The sequence below is a fragment of the Zingiber officinale genome, chromosome 4A, assembly GCF_018446385.1.
Source record: "Zingiber officinale cultivar Zhangliang chromosome 4A, Zo_v1.1, whole genome shotgun sequence".
NCBI lineage: Eukaryota > Viridiplantae > Streptophyta > Magnoliopsida > Zingiberales > Zingiberaceae > Zingiber > Zingiber officinale.
The window spans coordinates 20,537,903-20,555,856 of record NC_055992.1 but is presented as its reverse complement, the minus strand read 5'-3'; the positions used below and the strand labels follow the sequence as shown (position 1 = coordinate 20,555,856).

The 17,954-nt window shown below is 42.9% G+C and overlaps 1 protein-coding gene across 1 annotated transcript; it reads left to right on the top strand.

Moving 5' to 3' along the window:
• The first annotated feature begins 4,804 nt into the window (after positions 1-4,804).
• Positions 4,805-6,938, top strand: LOC121969673. Its single transcript, XM_042519889.1, has 2 exons — positions 4,805-4,890; positions 4,979-6,938. The coding sequence occupies exon 2, from the start codon at positions 5,010-5,012 to the stop codon at positions 6,687-6,689; it is 1,680 nt and encodes a 559-aa protein (XP_042375823.1). The 5' UTR covers positions 4,805-4,890; positions 4,979-5,009; the 3' UTR covers positions 6,690-6,938.
• Positions 6,939-17,954: the final 11,016 nt, after the last annotated feature.

Sequence of the window (17,954 nt, the reverse complement as noted above, 5' to 3'; positions counted from 1 at the left end):
TCCTCTAGCTCTCTACATGTCTTAACATTCTTGTGATAAGGTGACTATTGTGAATTTTCTAAGTTTCTCCATCTTCACGTCCCATATCAGGTGTGTGTGTGTTCCTATAGACGACACCAAATTTGATCGCGTCTGAAATCAGTGAAGTTTGGAATGCCGATGAGCTAGTTGGAAGAAGACATCGAGCAAGAAATGCCTACGAGCACATGGAGGAGGATGGGGAAAGAGTGTTAGTAAACAGGCTAAGGGGACCTTGGCGCAGCCACTCCTACGCTTAAGTCAGCGTAGTAAAGAAAAGAAATGGTGGGTGAACATCAACCAAATGCAGAGTTTTCGCGAAGAGAAAGCATGTCTGCTCCTGCGGGGCGAGACCCTTTTTATAACATATCATTTCCGCAAATTAAAGACCCTTTTTATAACATATCATTTCCGCATTAATTAGACGTCTTATCGGAGTGAGAAACATCCTATTGTTGTATTCTGAATATATTGTACAGTCACATTACTCATACCTGTAGCCATAGGATGATTATTATTGTGCATGCTCTGACAATTATATATGCGGTACGTATGGGGACATGATTCGTACGTCATGGGGGCATATGAGACAAGTCGGGTTTGCTTATTGGGCTCTTAGGGCCCAGGGCCCATCTAGAGAAGGTATAAAAGGAAGAGAGTGAAGTCCTCGAACTTGATAAAATCCGATTAGCTAGCTTTTCTGAGTTCAACAGAGCGAAATGTGTTATTTTGTTGTGGGGAGTTAACCCCTAGGGGCAGGGAAATCCGACCGGCTAGTTTCTCTATGATTGGTCAAGAGACATGTGTTGTAGGGAGCTGAGCCCCCTATGGTTAAGGAAACCCGACCGACTAGTCTCTCTGTGCTTAGCTGAGAGGCATCGCTCTTGGGGCCGGGGAAACCCGACCGGCTAACCTCTTTATGTTCGATAGAGTGGAATGTGTTGTTTTGTTGTGGGGAGTTAAGCCCCTAGGATCGGAAAATCCAACTAACTAGTCTTTCTGTATTAGCAGAGAGAAATGTGTGATTTTTTTTGTGAGGAGCCGAGCACCTTCTCAACTAGCCTCTTTGTGCTTGGCCAAGAAGTATGTGTTATGTTGTGGGAAGCTGAGCCCCTGGGATTGTGGCGATCTGCTCAGCTTAGTTGCCCCTATGGCTTGATCGACGATTTGCTCTAGTTGATCTATCTTATATTTTAACTTCCATATCACTCAGAAGGTTGACTTTCTAAGTCTATGTGTGGAGGTCACCGATATCCACCATATCACTTAGTATCCATCTCAGCTTAGGATCTATGGAACGCTAAGAAGATGACCAAAGTCATAAAAGAATTATTCCATGAACACCCTCTTATAACTGTCACAATTATATTTGAGATTATCTATGACCAAAGTCGTCATCATTGTTAAGTTAATCATCGCATAATCTTGCCACGTTGTGATGAAGACCTCTTTACAATCACAAAAGAACTATTTCCGAGAGAGAGAGAGACGTTAGAACGGGTGAGAAATAAAAAAAAAATCTTTTTTTTAAGCCAACGATAAACATTGTGAACTAACTACTATCTACAACCAACACAAACACGGTCAATCAGAACCTTCACAAGATTGAACACAATGTTCTTGGAGTTCCTAATTAAAATAGACAATATCCAGAGCAACTTACCATAAGCAAAGAACTCAAACATTAATTTGAGAAATTCAACCATTGATCCAAGTGTTTAAACCCAAGTTACCACTACTAACTTTTTCATGCACGTAGCATTAACTTTAAGTTGAAAAGGCATGCTATTTAACAAGTGACTGAAAAGTAAGTGCACCAAATCCCACTAAAGTAAACTAAGGACAAATACATCATTCCAGTTGTTCAACTAAGCCAACACCAACAAATCATGTTAACTTTAAATTTGGAGAGCATGCGTAAGGTTGTGGGGATGGATCAAGGTTACATCACAATCTTTTGTTCTCCACTGTGGAAAACTACAAAAGGATGGGAGCTTCAATGCCGACCTAAACCATTATCAACCTTTTGACTTGCTTTGTTTATATGAAAGGCTTGGGGTAATCTGTTAGTCTGTTCAGAGTTGGGTTTAGCTACTACGACCACACAACCGGAATAGAACAAAAGAGACTAATCTTTTTGTGATCTTAGGAAATTGAATTCAGTTACAACACAACTACTAGGAAATTATCGATGAGATAGGACATATATAACTAGATCACGCATATTAATTAGCGTGTAGAATGCTCAACTTGGAAAGAAAAAGATAGTAGGGAATGAAGGGATTCTAATGCTCCAAACACAAAGCAACAAAGTAATGAGACTTGAATCTATCTTTCCATATATCTACAAATATATACATATAACAGCTAGATAACAAGATTCCCTAAAGACAAATAGGAGTTTGCTAGGCCAACTAGTTGTGGTTAGTCTTCCTTGTGGTGGTCAATGGGAATGAAGTGTGCTCTCACATTTCGACTTTAAATTGACTAGTGAGGCCTCAAAGTTTATGCACTATAACAAGTTTAACCACCATCCATAGTTGGGACTTGTTCCATTGTCAATAGTTTATCAATGAACATATTAATGTACAAGAATCATGACCATAACAACTCCCTTGATGATAATCTATTTTATTTAATAATAGAAAGAGTTTTACTAATGGAAATATCCCATTGATAATTACCCATATTCACTTTTACCAATATGATAAAATTAAAATATTATTCATCCAATTTCAATAAACCATATAATTATTTCATTTACTAATTAAATTAATAATAACTATAAATCAACTAATAATTGATGATTATTCAACTATTACAATTCTTAATAGATAGTAAAAAAATTATGTAATTCAAAATTTTAGTTATTCATATTTAAAAATAACTATTATCTAATAATTATTTAACTATATAATATATTTTATAAAGATTGTTTGAAATTAATGAATAATTAGTGAATTATATTTTTTATATATATTTTAGATAATTAAAAAAATTATATTCAATATCAAATGAAGCCATTATAGTCATGATATATAAATAAAATTTTGTTATATAAATTCATTATAAGCAAATAAATTATTATCTTCTCAATCATAGTTTATACAACAATTATTATATGGGTACAATATTTAACCAATCTAAAAACACCGTATAGAAGGAAGGAGCTACAACTCACAGAACTAGAGTGGCAAGAAGCAAAAAGGTTAATGGGGATCAATGCAATGATGAGAGAAGGAGCTTGGAGGACCCATGAGACTCAAGACAACAAGGAAGCAAGGAACAACGACTAACTTAAGGAGGGAGGGTAATAATCAGCTAAAAGATGACGACAAACGTTAGGGGAGGGAGGGTAACAATTGGCTAAAGGACAAAACATTTAGGGAGGGATCAAAAGTAAGTTCAAGAGGGTAATGAGTTTTGTTGGCTCTGAGATGGATTAACGATGACACTAGGAGCGAGTGTAATCATCTTTTGCCACTAGGAGGGTAACGAGTTTGGGATGACTATGAACAACAATGTGCAAGGCTCAAAGAGAAAAAAACTTGTGAAAAAGATATAAAGGCAAGATGAAAAAATTGGATGGAAAAATCTAGATGAACTAATCAAACCAACCTCTTAAATATTTGGTTGAACCTATGAAAATTCCAAGTCAACTAGAGTCTACGAAGAGAATTGGACGGAGAAATCGAGATGAACTAGTCAAACTTAGCACTTGATAATAATTTGATCGAACCTATGAAAATTCCAAGTCAACTAGAGTCTAATGGATCCAACCAAATTTGATTAGCCTTGCCCTTTAGTTCCATGTTTGACTAGCTAAACTAAACTAATTTACTTGTCTATTTTTATTTTAAAAAAAAGGTTTATATACTCTCCATGTGAACGTATTTCTAGTAATAATTTTCCTCATCAAAATATGTGATTTTTTTTATTTGTCTTAATTGTCAAATGATTCCAAGAAATTAAGCTGAATAGTTTGAAATGCAACTAATTATGACATTGATATCTTTAAATTTATCTTATAATAAAATTTTAAAAAGGAAAAATAATTTCTCTCAAATTAATTTTGTAAGAATATTCAATGGGATTTTTCATTATCAAGGTAAAAAATTTCTTGTATATAAAAAATAGATACTAAGGAAGTAGCATACGAATAAAAAACTGGAAAAATTAAAATGAAAAAAAAGGAAAAATCTTAATACAAATAAATACAAGTGTCACGGGTATTTGTACGACACCGACGTGGTATTGGACGAGTCCTCACCTTACGTTCCGGGTGGGTCCGTATGCCTCACCCGTGCCAATTTGATCGGCTGAGTCAGCCTGGTGGCCCCGCTCCATCACTGCGACCAAACTATATTAATTTGCATCCTTGTTTGCTTCTTCTCCTGGCGCACTCAAACGGGGTTGCTCCGGATCAACCTACGTGGGTTCCACTGTGGTGGCCACTCATCGCCTCGGTAGACACGGGGAGTAAAAGACTGGTGACTGAGGACGAATGCATATATACACATCGCAGGCGCAGCCCGCAGTGTGTCGCTCGTCCATCCCTTATTTTAAACGCACTCCCCGTCCCTCCCTTTCTCACGCAAAATTGCTCTTCTGCTCTCTGATGGCTGGTGGACAGAGGAGTCCTCTCCTCTTCCAAAATCTCATCGTTTGAAATGTAATCGAGGGGGGAAATGAACTCCAACCGCGGTGATTTTTCCTCTCTTTGCATCGTCGTCCGACGAGATCTGTTGGTTTTGGTACGTCGCGCGGGGTAGAAGGCTGAAGGAGAAGCAGGAAGGTTGCGATTTTCGGATTCGTGGAGCAGATTAAAGGTTCTTTGACTTCAGAATCGAACCCTCGTGAGCTTCTTATTATGTAAAGTTTCTTCTTTTTTTAAGGTTTTGCAATTTTGGTCTTCCTTTTTGCGTTACAGACGACCTATTTTGAATGTTTTGCACTTCAGATCTCGCAAATTCCTGCTTTACGCCGTGTTCATGGTGGTCGAGCTCTGGATTGACAAGATGCGGACTTCCGTCGCTGTCGTCTCCTCCACGACCAAGAAGAAGAAGAAGATGAGCGAGGAGTCAAAGGCGCCGCCTTCTACCGCCGCCGTCGGTATACTCTCCTTTGAAGTAGCCAGCGCCATGTCTCGTGCCGTTAGTCTGTACCGCTCCCTTTCCGAATTTGAAATGGAGCGGCTCCGCTCCCAGAGACTCGCATCCCATGGCGTCCGCCATCTCGTGTCCTCCTCCGACTCCTTTCTTGTAACACTGGCCCTCGCCGAGAAACTGGACGACCTCAACGGAATCGCTGCCGTTGCCTCCCGCCTCGGTCGCCGCTGCTCCCATCCCGCACTCGTTGGATTTGAGCACGTCTACTCCGATCTCCTCGCCGCCCGCATCGATCCTTCCGGCCTTGGTTTCCTCTCCAAGGACATGGATGGGACTATCCGCAAAATGGAACGCTTCGTATCCTCTACGGCTGCGCTCTATGCCGAGCTCGAGGTTCTTACGGAGCTTGAGCATGCTGCGAAGAAGATTCAAGAAAACCCAGTGTACGACGAGAGTCGCCGGGCCTTTGATCAAAAAATCCAATGGCAACGGCGCGACATCAAGCGCCTTCGTAACTCTTCACTTTGGAATCAAACTTACGATAAGGTCGTCCTCCTCCTCGCGCGAGCTGTCTGCACCACTCATTCACGGATATGCCTTATGTTCGGGGAGACAATTGGGAGCTTGGATTGCTTAGTTACTGATCAAACTTGTCAGCTTTCAGGCGAAATCTTTACTTACTCTCACCACCCAGTTCATTCTGGTTCTCTAAGATCAGATTCCATTGAAAGAAAATCTGAACAGATTCCTAAGTTGGCTTCTGTCGCACTCAGTAGTGTGAATTTTAGGAGGGAAGGCCCCCAGTTCAGTTGTGGGACGAGTCCGAGCAGGCTTTTCATGGATTGCTTAAGTTTAGGTAGCTCTACTGAATATAGAGGAAGCAGTGAGCAATTCGAGAGCGAGAGTTGGCTCAGCCGACCTGCATTTGGTGCTTTGGTTCCATTTAGTAGTGAAATGTTGCAGAACATTAGTGGGAAGAAGTCAGCATTTGGGCCAATGACTAAACTAACGATGCTTGCCCCACTCTCTACTGTGGGTGGTTCAGCTCTTGCCTTGCATTATGCAAACATAATAATTATCATAGAAAAGTTATTGAAGTATCCACATTTGGTTGGGGACGATGCAAGAGATGATTTATACCAGATGTTGCCTTCAAGCTTAAGAGTTTCTCTTAGAAAGAACTTGAAATCGTATGTAAAGAATTTAGAAATCTATGATGCTCCTCTTGCGCACGATTGGAAAGAAGCTCTTGGTGAGATTTTAAGCTGGCTTTCTCCCATGGCTCATGATACGATTCGTTGGCAAACTGAACGGAACTTTGAGCAACAGCAATTAATATTGAGAACAAATGTTCTATTGCTCCAGACTTTAAATTTTGCTGATAGGCAGAAGACAGAGGGAGTTATATGTGAACTTCTGGTTGGGTTGAACTATATTTGCAGGTATGAGCAGCAGCAAAATGCTTTGTTGGATTGTACGAGCAGTTTGGATTTTGATGATTCTATGGCATTGCACATGCAATTTGTATCTTCACTCAATTGTGAATCATCAGATTTTAAATAAGGATCTGGTGTTCGCAAGTATCTTCCTACTTGTGCATCCAATGAAAGACAATGAGTTGTTCGTGCCCTTTTGTCTAAAGGTATAAAAAGTTCATTTGGTTAATATACGTAGACTGAGTTCACAATCCAATGACATATCTATGTAGAAATTTCACAGTTTTCTTCACTTCTCTACCCTAATATTCAGTTGATTTCCGTACATTTTTTTTTTCAGTTTCTATGTCTGTATACTGGAATTTTTCAGTTCAGAAAAAAGTTCTGATAATTACAGTGTGCTAATTTTCTTTTCAAATTGTTTGATTCGTGTCCATATTCTTGCTAATTTGTGACATCATATTTCTGATGCTATGGATTAGGCACTTCTTAGTAAAGTGATGAAATACATGTAAATCGTGTCACATTAGGCAAATGGGAAATGGGTAAACTGAATTCTTGTTGAGGTTGTAAATCTGTTTCTTCTACATTGCCATCCATTACTTATCCACAAAAGAGTATCATCATTGGCTTTTGAAAGATGTTAAGATGAATTCATCTTCCAGTTAACAATTTATACCAACAACAATTTATCTATACTTCTTTAGCTGTACATTTTTTGAAACAATACAGCATATCTCAAGGTTGACTAGGATTTGTAACTAGAAGTTTTGTTTCTACTAAGATTACCTGTAATTTTGAAATGGAGGTTTTCTCTAAATTTTTTTAGTTACAACTTAGATATTGCTGCAATAGTAAAATAGGAAGTAAATATACATATTGTGTATACAACATTAATTTTTCCATTGGGAAAGTTGAATGCCCGTTGGGAAGATAGGTATTTGTACTCTAGCTGGAAGAGGAACAAGCTCCCGTGTTCCTTGTGGTAGAAGAGTGGACATCACTAATGGCTTTGTCTCTAAGAGCCTCTTGGCGGGACTTGGAAATATTAACAAATGACAAGTGATATTGTCCGAAAATTGAGTAGATGAGCGACCGGTGATGTGGCGGGAATGTTGACAAAGGAAGGACTTCGAGCTAGGAGTTGTAGACCTGGAGCTAGGAGCTACAGACTTACACACACTACAGACAAAACCAATAGGAACATTAGAGCGGGTACCAGGGAGGGGCCCTTGTTGTAGGTACTCTGACGCTCAAGTCAGAAGGGTGGCTAAGCGAAAATTGAAGAAAAAGATGAACATTAGGACAATAAATATGGATGCGTGTGAATGAGTATGCGTACTTGACCAACGGAGAGAACCCCTTTTTATATTGTCTCTCATAACCTCCGCAATCATGAGGCGTCAGAGAATGTCTGGTGTCAGAATATGTCGAATAGTGGAGGATGTATGACACAACCTTCCCATAACCAGAGGAAGGTTCCGTTATATGTATATGTCAAAAAAGTGAAATATTCCCTCGTGAGTAGTAGTTATTTTCTGACACGTTATTATGATTTTTTGATAATGTTGATTTCTAGAGGAGGTCTGACCGACTCTGGGGTCGGTTGGCTATATGCTGGGAGTCTTACCTATGAGAAGTGGAGAACTAAACTCCGAAAGTCTGACCAACTATAGGGTTGGTCAGCTATAGGGCCGATTGTCTATAGGATTGGTCGGCTTTATGTTGGGTATCTTGCCCATGAAAAGTGGCCTGGGAATTGAATCTTGAAGGTCGGATCGACGCTGGGGCTGGACGGATGTAAGCTGAGAGCCCTTCCCATGAGGAATGGGGAGTTAAGTCTCATAGGTCCGACTAGCAGTGGCTGACCGAGTTTACGTTGGGAATCTTGTCCAAGTGAAGTGGGGAACAGATCCCTGTAGGTCTGACCGGTAGTTGCCGACTAGGTTATGTTGGAAGCCTTGCCCATGTGAAGTGGAGAGTTGAGCCCTGTAAGTCTGACCAGTAGTGGCCAACCGGGTTTACGTTGGGAACCTCCCATGTAAAATGTGGAGTTGAGCCCCGTAGGTCCAACTGACAGTGGCCTGTTCGGCTACGTACACCCTGACTTTGAATACCATTGCCACTTTACCTTGATTTTAACTGTTACGTAATCTTGACCATCAACTCCACATTACCTATGGGGTCACCCACAATATGCTGTATCACAAACTTTCCCTTCAAGTCTAGTCAAAGGAGGTTCATGATCGACTGACTAGACTCAAGTCCTACTACCGTCTAGTCATCTCATAGGCTGACAACTTCTAGGTTCGATTTAGTAGCTTACAAGGTGGGAGAGGATGAGTGTTTTGAGGCCAGACTAACAACATACCTCCGATCTCATGAGTTTGACTTGCAACTCGGTCGGCATACTATAAAGATGTTTTCATACGGAGCCGAAGGAGCGGCCAAGTAACTCCGAGAAGCGAGATATCTATCAACTGACCTACCTGACGGAATCTTAGACCACTAAAGGATCATAGACGATCTTCTTGATGACATCTTTCCTGAATTCAGGTGATTTACTAATATAGCAACCCTTGTATTCTAAGCCTTTTGTGGACAGAAAACCTTAAACATGTAGTATGGAGTGTCGAGCGAGTGGTGATTTGTAAGAAGTATCGAGTGAACGACGGTATGTAAGGAATACAAAGCGGGTGGGTGTGTGTAAGGGATGTTGAGTGGACGACGATATGTGAGTGGCGAGCGGACGACAATACGTAAGTGCGGAGTGGGTGGCGATATGTAAGGAACGCCGACAGACGACGATATGTAGGGAGCGCTGAGTGGATGATGATATGTGAGTGTCGAGTGGACGACGATATGTAAAGAATGTCGAGCGGACGACGATATGTAAGGGACGCCGAGTGGGTGACGATATGTGAGTGCCGAGTGGGTGGCGATATATAAGGGGGCCCAAGTGGGCGGCGATATGTGAGTGCCAAGCAGGTGGCGATAATTAAGGAATGCCTAGCGGCTAATGATTGATGATGAGTGTCAATCGGGTAGGAGTCATGACCATGTGAATTGCTATTGGAGGACTTGTCCAAGTGAATTGATGTAGAGAGTTATGTCCGAGTGAATTGATGTAAGGAGCCATGCCCGAGTAAATTGATATAGGGAGTCATGCCCAAGTGATTTGATGTAGGTGTTGGTGCAACCTTAGGTCAAGGTTGACCTGGTTGACCCGACTCGAGGTGACTTGACTCGAGTTGTATTTTGATGTTTGACTTGGGAAGATTGTCGGTGCAACCTTAGGTCAAGGTTGACCTAGTTGAGTTGCATGTCGATGTTTGACGAGAAGAGAGTTGTATTCTTTATGTTTGACAAGAATAGGTGTTTGGGAGATTGTAGGTGCAACCTTAGGTCAAGGTTGACCTGGTTGACCTGATTCGCGAAAAGTCCAAGTATGGAGACTTGGCACTGGAAAAGTCCAAGTACGGAGACTTGGCACGGGGAAAAGTCCAAGCAGGTAGCTTGGCACGCGGAAAGTCCAAGTATGGAGACTTGGCACGGGGAAAGTCCTAACTGGGATGTTAGGCGGTGTGGAAAGTCCTGGTGAGTGAAGCGTGGGAAAGTCCTAACGGGATGTTAGGCGGTTGGAAAGTCACGTGAGTGAAGCCAGGTGAGAAAGTCCTAGTGGGATGTTAGGCGGTGTGGAAAGTTACGGTGAGTGAAGCGACGGTGAGAAAGTCCTAGCGGGATGTTGGGCGGTGTGAAAACCCTAGTGAGTGAAGCTGGTGAAAGTCCAGTGAGTGAAGCCGAGCAGGAAAATCCAGATGGATCAGGATGATCGGACATCCGGTGTTGAGAAGGTCAAGTAGGTCGAGGGTGACCGGATGCTTGACACGAAGAGAAAAGTCCAAGTGGGTCAAAGGTTGACCGGACACTTGGTGAGGAGTCTTAGCAGGTCAAGGGAGCCGGATGCTAAGCATGATGTACCAACAGTCAAGGTTGACCGGATGTTGGTTTGGGAGACTTGGGACTTGGTTTGGGCAAAACCAAGCTCGGATCGATCTGCGATCGATCGTTGTGTATCGATCGGTGCGGTGACCAATCGGATAACAAGCGATGTGGGCTTCTTGATCGGCCCGGGACCGATCGGCAGGCTGATCGGTCCGGGACCGATCAGGAGCTGGTCGGTCCGGGACCGATCAGATTCCACAGAGAGTTGGGCAACTCTGTGAAGCCTTCGATCGATCCGGACCCGATAAGCCCTGATCGGTCCCCACGACCGTCGAGGCAAACCGATCGGGCTTGGCTGATCGGTCCCCGTTGCGTAGCAACGAAAGTTTCTAGGGCATCTTCTGTGCATGCTTGCTCTTACTTCTTTTCTTCTAGAACTTTTGTTCTTCTGCTGCTGAAGCTTCTGCTTCAACTGAGCTTTGATTGAGCTCGCCTCCGAAGCTTCGCGTGAGCTTCCAGTCGTCGACCAGCTGCTGCGTTTGGGTTGTGAAGTTGCTGCTTCACCTCCAGTCGACAAGAAAGCAAGCAATTGGTAGAGTGCTATTGTATTCATATTGTATTGCTTTTCTTACTGTTCTTGTACTCTTTGTTTGCTGTTGCAAACGTTTGTGGCGAGGTTTCTCCACCCACAAGGAGTATATTGTATTAGCCGGTTCTCCGGGGACTCATCCACCGACGGATTGGTAGGCTTCGTCCACCTTACGGACACGCCGAGGAGTAGGAGCCCTAATCTCCGAACCTCGTTACATCCTTGTGTTAAGGTTTGGTTTTTCTTCTCTTTCGTTTCTTTGTATTTCCGCTGCACTAACCTAATCGTAGGAAGAAACGCGAAAGATTGGGGTCGGCTATTCACACCCCCCTCTCTAGCCTCCGTACGAAGGATCCTAACAAGTGGTATCAGAGCGAGGTCGCTCTTCGACGGATTCACACCCGTGGGAGCACAAGCTAGAGATGGATCAATTCGGAGAAGACATCACCATTCCACCCTTCTACAACGACAACTTCGCATATTGGAAGGTAAGGATGATGTATTTTCTTAGGACTAATATGTGGAACTGGTTTTGTGTACAAGAAGGGTTTACTCCTCCAATGGATAAAGAAGGAGAGCCTCTAGAGAAGAACAAGTGGACGAAGGAACAAGTCCACCAATCCACGATCAACAATGAGGTAACTAAAACAATTGAATTTTCATTACCTACTAATGTTTTGTGTAAGATAGGTAAATACAACAATGCCAAGGAGTTGTGGGATAACTTGGCCAAGTACCATGAGGAGAGCTCCACTTCAAGCCATGAAGAGGAGCCTAGTGAGCCAAGTAGCTCACATCATGGAGGGAGCGAATTGGGAGTTGAGGGCTACTCAACATCCAAGGAAGAAGAGGAGGAGAGTTCCTCTTGTTCAAGATCGGAGCAAGAAGAAGTTCCCACCTCCGGAAGGGTTGAAGAAGAAAGCTCATCTCCATCCACAACCCTAGGTAACTCAAACACTGTGATTTCAAGCAAATTATACATAATGTGTTTTGAGTGTAGGAAACATGGACATTACAAGAGCAAATGCCCAAAGAAGGTTAGGAAGACTCCACCGGCACCAAAGGTCAAGGAAGCCGGAGTCCCAACACGCAAAGGCAAGAAGCACGTGGTGTGCTTTCAATGCAAGCAACGGGGACACTATAGGAGCCAATGTCCGAAGGGGAGGAAACCTCACAAGGACAAGGGATGCACATCGATAGGGGGAGCTAAGGCAAACCCTAAGGTATCTTTTAAGGCTCATTCGTGCAATTCTAGTAGGATACATGCTAGTAATTTTATTGCATTAGTCAATAATGATAAGCATGTTAACACTAGAAATCAATACATGTGCTTAGGTGCTAAACATGTCAACCTAGATAGGGATACTACTAGGAATGCTAACCCTAGGATTAACACTTCTAAGGTTAAGGAAAACCTAGGTAGAAACCCCAAATCAACTAGACACATGCCTAGGAATGCCTCAAAGAACAATGACAAATTAAAACTTGAGGTATTAGAGAAGGAGAATCAAGTCTTGAGGTCAAGACTTGATACTTTGGAAAAGGCTCTTAAGAACTTGGAGAAGTCATCTCTAGGGTTTAAGGGTCAAAAACCAATGTCCAAGGACAAGAAAGGTTTGGGTCACAAACCTAAGTCCCAAGTGGTCAAGCCCACTTATCATAATGTTCCATTCGATTATGGAACAAAATCTAGGGCTAGGAAGACCATCACCAAGGTCACAAGGGGAGTCACCCCTAGAGTTGATCTTGATGAGTCCCAAATGACCAAGGCTTTAAAGTCTAAGAGGGTCATTAGGAGGGTTGCTAGGGAAGTTATCCCTAGTGAATATTTAGTGAACCCAATGAGCTCTAATAGGTATTGGGTTCCTAGGAGCATCTTCTCTACCTCATAAATGGGTTAAAGAGTGTCAACTCCGATTAGAAGGGTAGTTAACCCAACTTTGAGGAAATTGACACTCAAGGAGCATTTTCAAGGTTTTGAGAACTTTTGAAAATGAAATGGAAGTATCATTTACTCCTTTGAAGAGTTAAATGTGCCTAAAGATTGGAAATTTCATTTTTAATATCAATTGGCACAATTTGGGAAAATCTAGAGAACTCTTGAGGAAAAATGAAACATGCCAAGTTTTGAGGATAAATTTGATCTTTAAGTGGCATGAATTAATCTAGAGTTCAAGAAGTGTCAAAATTAGGATTTTGGCATTTTGGGGCAATCTAGGATTAAATTTGAAGTTAGACAAGTGGTATTCACATCCTTGTGTTTAGGCTAGTTTTTATGTCATGTTTATTTAAGTTTCAAACTTTATGGCATGACATCATGACATTGGCACATGTTTTCATTTATGATACCATTTTATGCCATGTCATCATCTCTTGCATTAATAATCAATTGAATTGATTTAAGGATGAAAAACACATCTTGATATTGAGATCAAATTTGTGTTTTGAAAATGCATGAAACCTTAGTCTAAGATACCTAAACCCATATCTCACATCAAAATTGCCATGGATGTGTTTGATACACTTTAGATGTGTGTGAGATATTAGGATTATGAATTAGGATCAAGGTGCATAGTTCTTGTACCTAGATGAGCCTAATTCAAGAAATGGAGGATCATAGGGAAAGCTTGTGCACAAGTCATGTACATTTAGCCCTAAGATTATGGTCATAAATTAAAAGGATTAAAATCATTTTGAAATTGATTTGGAAAACCTTGATGAAGCCATCTTAGTGATTGCATTCATCATTGAACATTGTGATACAAAGTTGAGTTAAACTTGAACTATTTCAAAGTTTTTTGAACTTTGTATCAAGATTGAAAAATAGAAGTTATTTTCATAGAAAATTATTTTTCCATGATAGTATATGTTATAAGGAATGTATCCTCAAAATTTTATAATTTTTGAAATTTTCTGGAATTTTTAAAGGGTTTCTGAATTTCGGAAGAGGAAAATCAGAAATCTGTGTTTAGAGCCTTGATCGGTCTGCGGACCGATCCAGGGAAGCATGGATCGGTCTGCAGACGGATCCAGTGAGATCCAGTGCGATCAGTGAGGTGTGGATCGGTCACTGGACCGGTCCAGATGGACTCTGATCGGTCTGGGGACCGATCAGGGCGTGCCAACTTGTCGATTTCAGTTTTGTCTGAAAGTTCAGCTAGAGTTGGGTTATGGATTTCTAAAGGTTTGGAACTCACAAAGACATTGTTGGTGCAATGGTCAAGGGGGAGTTGACCTTTAGGGGGAGTTTTATCTAATTGTCAAGGGGGAGTTGACTTTTAGGGGGAGTTTTTACTCCTTAAGACTTTTGAGGATTAGTGATATGGGATTATCACTAAGTTGATTGTTGAGTTTAGTATCAAGGGGGAAATTAAGAGTTTCAATGAAAGGTATGGGACTTTCATTAGGAAGAAACTCTTGACTTGATACTCTCCTTTTTCTTTTTGATGTGTGTCAAAAAGGGGAGAGTGTTCATTGGAGAATTATTGGAGAACCCAAGTTAGGTTATCGGGTTAACCTAAGCTAGGGGAAGAATGTCAAGGAATGTTCGAGGAAGAATATTGGAATTCTTTTTGATGTGTGTCAAAAAGGGGGAGAATTATTGGAGAACCCAAGATAGGTTATCGGGTTAACCTAAGGGGAGAATGTCCAGAGAATGTTCAAGGAAAGAACATTGGACATTGGAAGATGGTTGGAAAACCTAAGTTAGGTTATCGGGTTAACCTAACTTGATTATGAGTTTTGTCAAACATCAAAAAGGGGGAGATTGTTGGTGCAACCTTAGGTCAAAGTTGACCTGGTTGACCCGACTCGAGGTGACTTGACTCGAGTTGTATTTTGATGTTTGACTTGGGAAGATTGTCGGTGCAACCTTAGGTCAAGGTTGACCTAGTTGAGTTGCATGTCGATGTTTGACGAGAAGAGAGTTGTATTCTTGATGTTTGACAAGAATAGGTGTTTGGGAGATTGTAGGTGCAACCTTAGGTCAAGGTTGACCTGGTTGACCTGATTCGCGAAAAGTCCAAGTATGGAGACTTGGCATCGAAAAGTCCAAGCACGGAGACTTGGCACGGGAAAAGTCAAAGTATGGCTACGGGAAAAGTCAAGTATGGAGACTTGGCACGGGAAAGTCCTAACTGGGATGTTAGGCGGTGTGAAAGTCACGGTGAGTGAAGCCAGGCGGTGGGAAAGTCCTAACTGGATGTTAGGCGTTGGGAAAGTCTGGTGAGTGAAGTCGAGCAGTGAGAAAGTCCTAACTGGGATGTTAGGCGGTGTGGAAAGTCCCGTGAGTGAAGCCGGGCGGTGAAAAACTGCTGAGGAAGTTAGGCGGTGTGAAAACCCTAGTGAGTGAAGCTAGGTGAAAGTCCCGTGAGTGAAGCCGGGCAGGGAAAATCCAGATGGATCGAGGATGATCGGACAATGGTGTTGAGAAGGTCAAGTAGGTCGAGGGAGTGACGGATACTTGACACGAAGAGAGAAGTCCAAGTGGGTCAAAGGATTGACCGGACACTGGGTGGAGTCTTAGCGGTCAAGGGTGGCCGGATGCTAAGCATGATGTACCAACAGTCAAGGTTGACCGGATGTTGGTTTGGGAGACTTGGGACTTGGTTTGGGCAAAATCCTTCGGATCGATCTGCAGACCGATCCGATCGTTGTGTATCCGATCGGTGACCAATCGATAACAAAAAGGTGGGCTTCTTGATCGATGCGGGGACCGATCGGCGTAAACTGATCGGTCCGGGACCGATCAGATTCCACACAGAGTTGGGCAACTCTCTGTGAAGCCTTCTGATCGGTCCGATCAGCACAGGGCCTGATCGGTCCCCACGGCCGATCAGATCAGCCCCAGACCGATCAGATCAGCCCGATGTCGCAACGGCTAGTTTCTTCGCTGTCTTCTTCGCGGTATAAAGGGGTCGAGGGCTGGAACTTCTTTTCTTCTGAACTTCTGAATCTTCTGCTTCAACTGAGCTTTGATTGAGCTCGCCTCAGAAGCTTCGCGTGAGCTTCGATCGTCGACCAGTGTTGCGTTTGGGTTGTGAAGTTCTTGCTCACCTCCAATCGACAAGAAAGCAAGCAATTGGTAGAGTGCTATTGTATTCATATTGTATTGCTTTTCTTACTGTTCTTGTACTCTTTGTTTGCTGTTGCAAACGTTTGTGGCGAGGTTTCTCCACCCACAAGGAGTATATTGTATTAGCCGGTTCTCCGGGGGCTCATCCACCGACGGATTGACTGGACTCGTCCACCTTACGGACACGCCGAGGAGTAGGAGCCCTAATCTCCGAACCTCGTTACATCCTTGTGTTAAGGTTTGGTTTTCTTCTCTTTCGTTTCTTTGTATTTTCCGCTGCGCTAACACGTTTTGTAGAAAGAAACGACGGTTTGGGGTTGGCTATTCACACCCCCCTCTCTAGCCTCCGTACGAAGGATCCTAACAGTAGGGAGTTATGCCCGAGTGAATTTGGAACCGACCAGATGGTCGTTGGACACGTGAGCCATGTATGCTTATAACTCGTAAGTGTGGCAAGAGTTTGGGATAACTGATCGGATGGTCGTTGGGCACGTGAGCCATGCATGCTTATAACGTGCAGTTAAGGCAAGAGTCTGGGACAACCGACCGGATGGTCATGGGACGCGTAAGCCATGCAGGCTTATAACTTATAGCTAAGGCAAGAGTCTGGGACAGCCGGTCGGATGGTCGTTAGGCATGTGAGCTATGCACGCTTATAACTCGCAACTGAGGCGAGAGTTTGGGACAACCAACCGAATGGACGTTGGGTGGGTGAGTCATGCACGTTTATAACTCGTAGTTGAGACGAGAGTCTTGGGATAGCTGACCAGATGGTCGGGCATGCGTGAGTCATGTCCACTTATAACTCATAGCTGAGGTGAGAGTCTAGGATAATCGACCGGATGGTTGTTGGGCGTGTGAGTTATGCACGCTTATAATTCACAGTTGAGGTGAGAGTCTAGGACAGTTGCCCGGATGGTCGTTGGGCGCATGAGCCATGAACGTTTATAACTTGTAGCTGAGACGAGAGTCTGGGATAACCGATCGGATGGTCGTTGGGCGTATGAGCCATGTACACTTATAACTCGTAGCTGAGGCGGAAGTCTGGACAGCAGAATGATGGTCGTTGGGCGCGTAAGCTATGCACGCTTATTACTCGTAGCTGAGGCGAGAGTCTGGGATAGCCGACCGGATGGTCATTCAGCGTGAGCCATGTACACTTATAATTCGCAACTGAGGCGAGAGTCTGGGACAGTCGACCAGATGGTTGTGGGGCGTTTAAGTCATGCACGCTTATAACTCACAACTGAGGCGAGAGTATGAGACAACCGATCGGATGGTCGTTGGGTGCGTGAGCCATGCACGCTTATAACTTGCAGCTAAGGTGAGAGTCTGGAACAGTCGACCGGATGGTCATTGGCACGTGAGCCATACACACTTATAACTTGCAGCTAAGACGAGAGTTTGGATCGAACCTCGGAGATTGGAGGCATGGTGTTGGAGGTGTTAGGGTCGAAATGTGCTAGAAGGGGGGGGGGGGTGAATAGCTCGTCGCACTCGGTGATGTGCTTCTTCGATGATGTGCAACGGAATAAACAATAAGAAACATACTCACAATGCTAACACTAAGGATTTACTTCGTATCCACCTCAAAAAGAGGTGACTAATTCAAGGATCCACGCACGACTCACTCTCCACTAATGAAATACTCCTTCTCGGTCGCAGCCGGAGGTGGATAAGCCTCGTACAAACCCACACAGCAAAAGTACAACACATACAAGAAAAAAAATACAAAGATACAAAGAAAAACTCTTTTTCTTACTTACTTGTTGCTTGTTGTTGTC

Bases quoted from the DNA above. Each gene is read 5' to 3' on its own strand.
- LOC121969673 (XM_042519889.1), top strand. From the start codon at position 5,010: ATGGTGGTCGAGCTCTGGATTGACAAGATGCGGACTTCCGTCGCTGTC.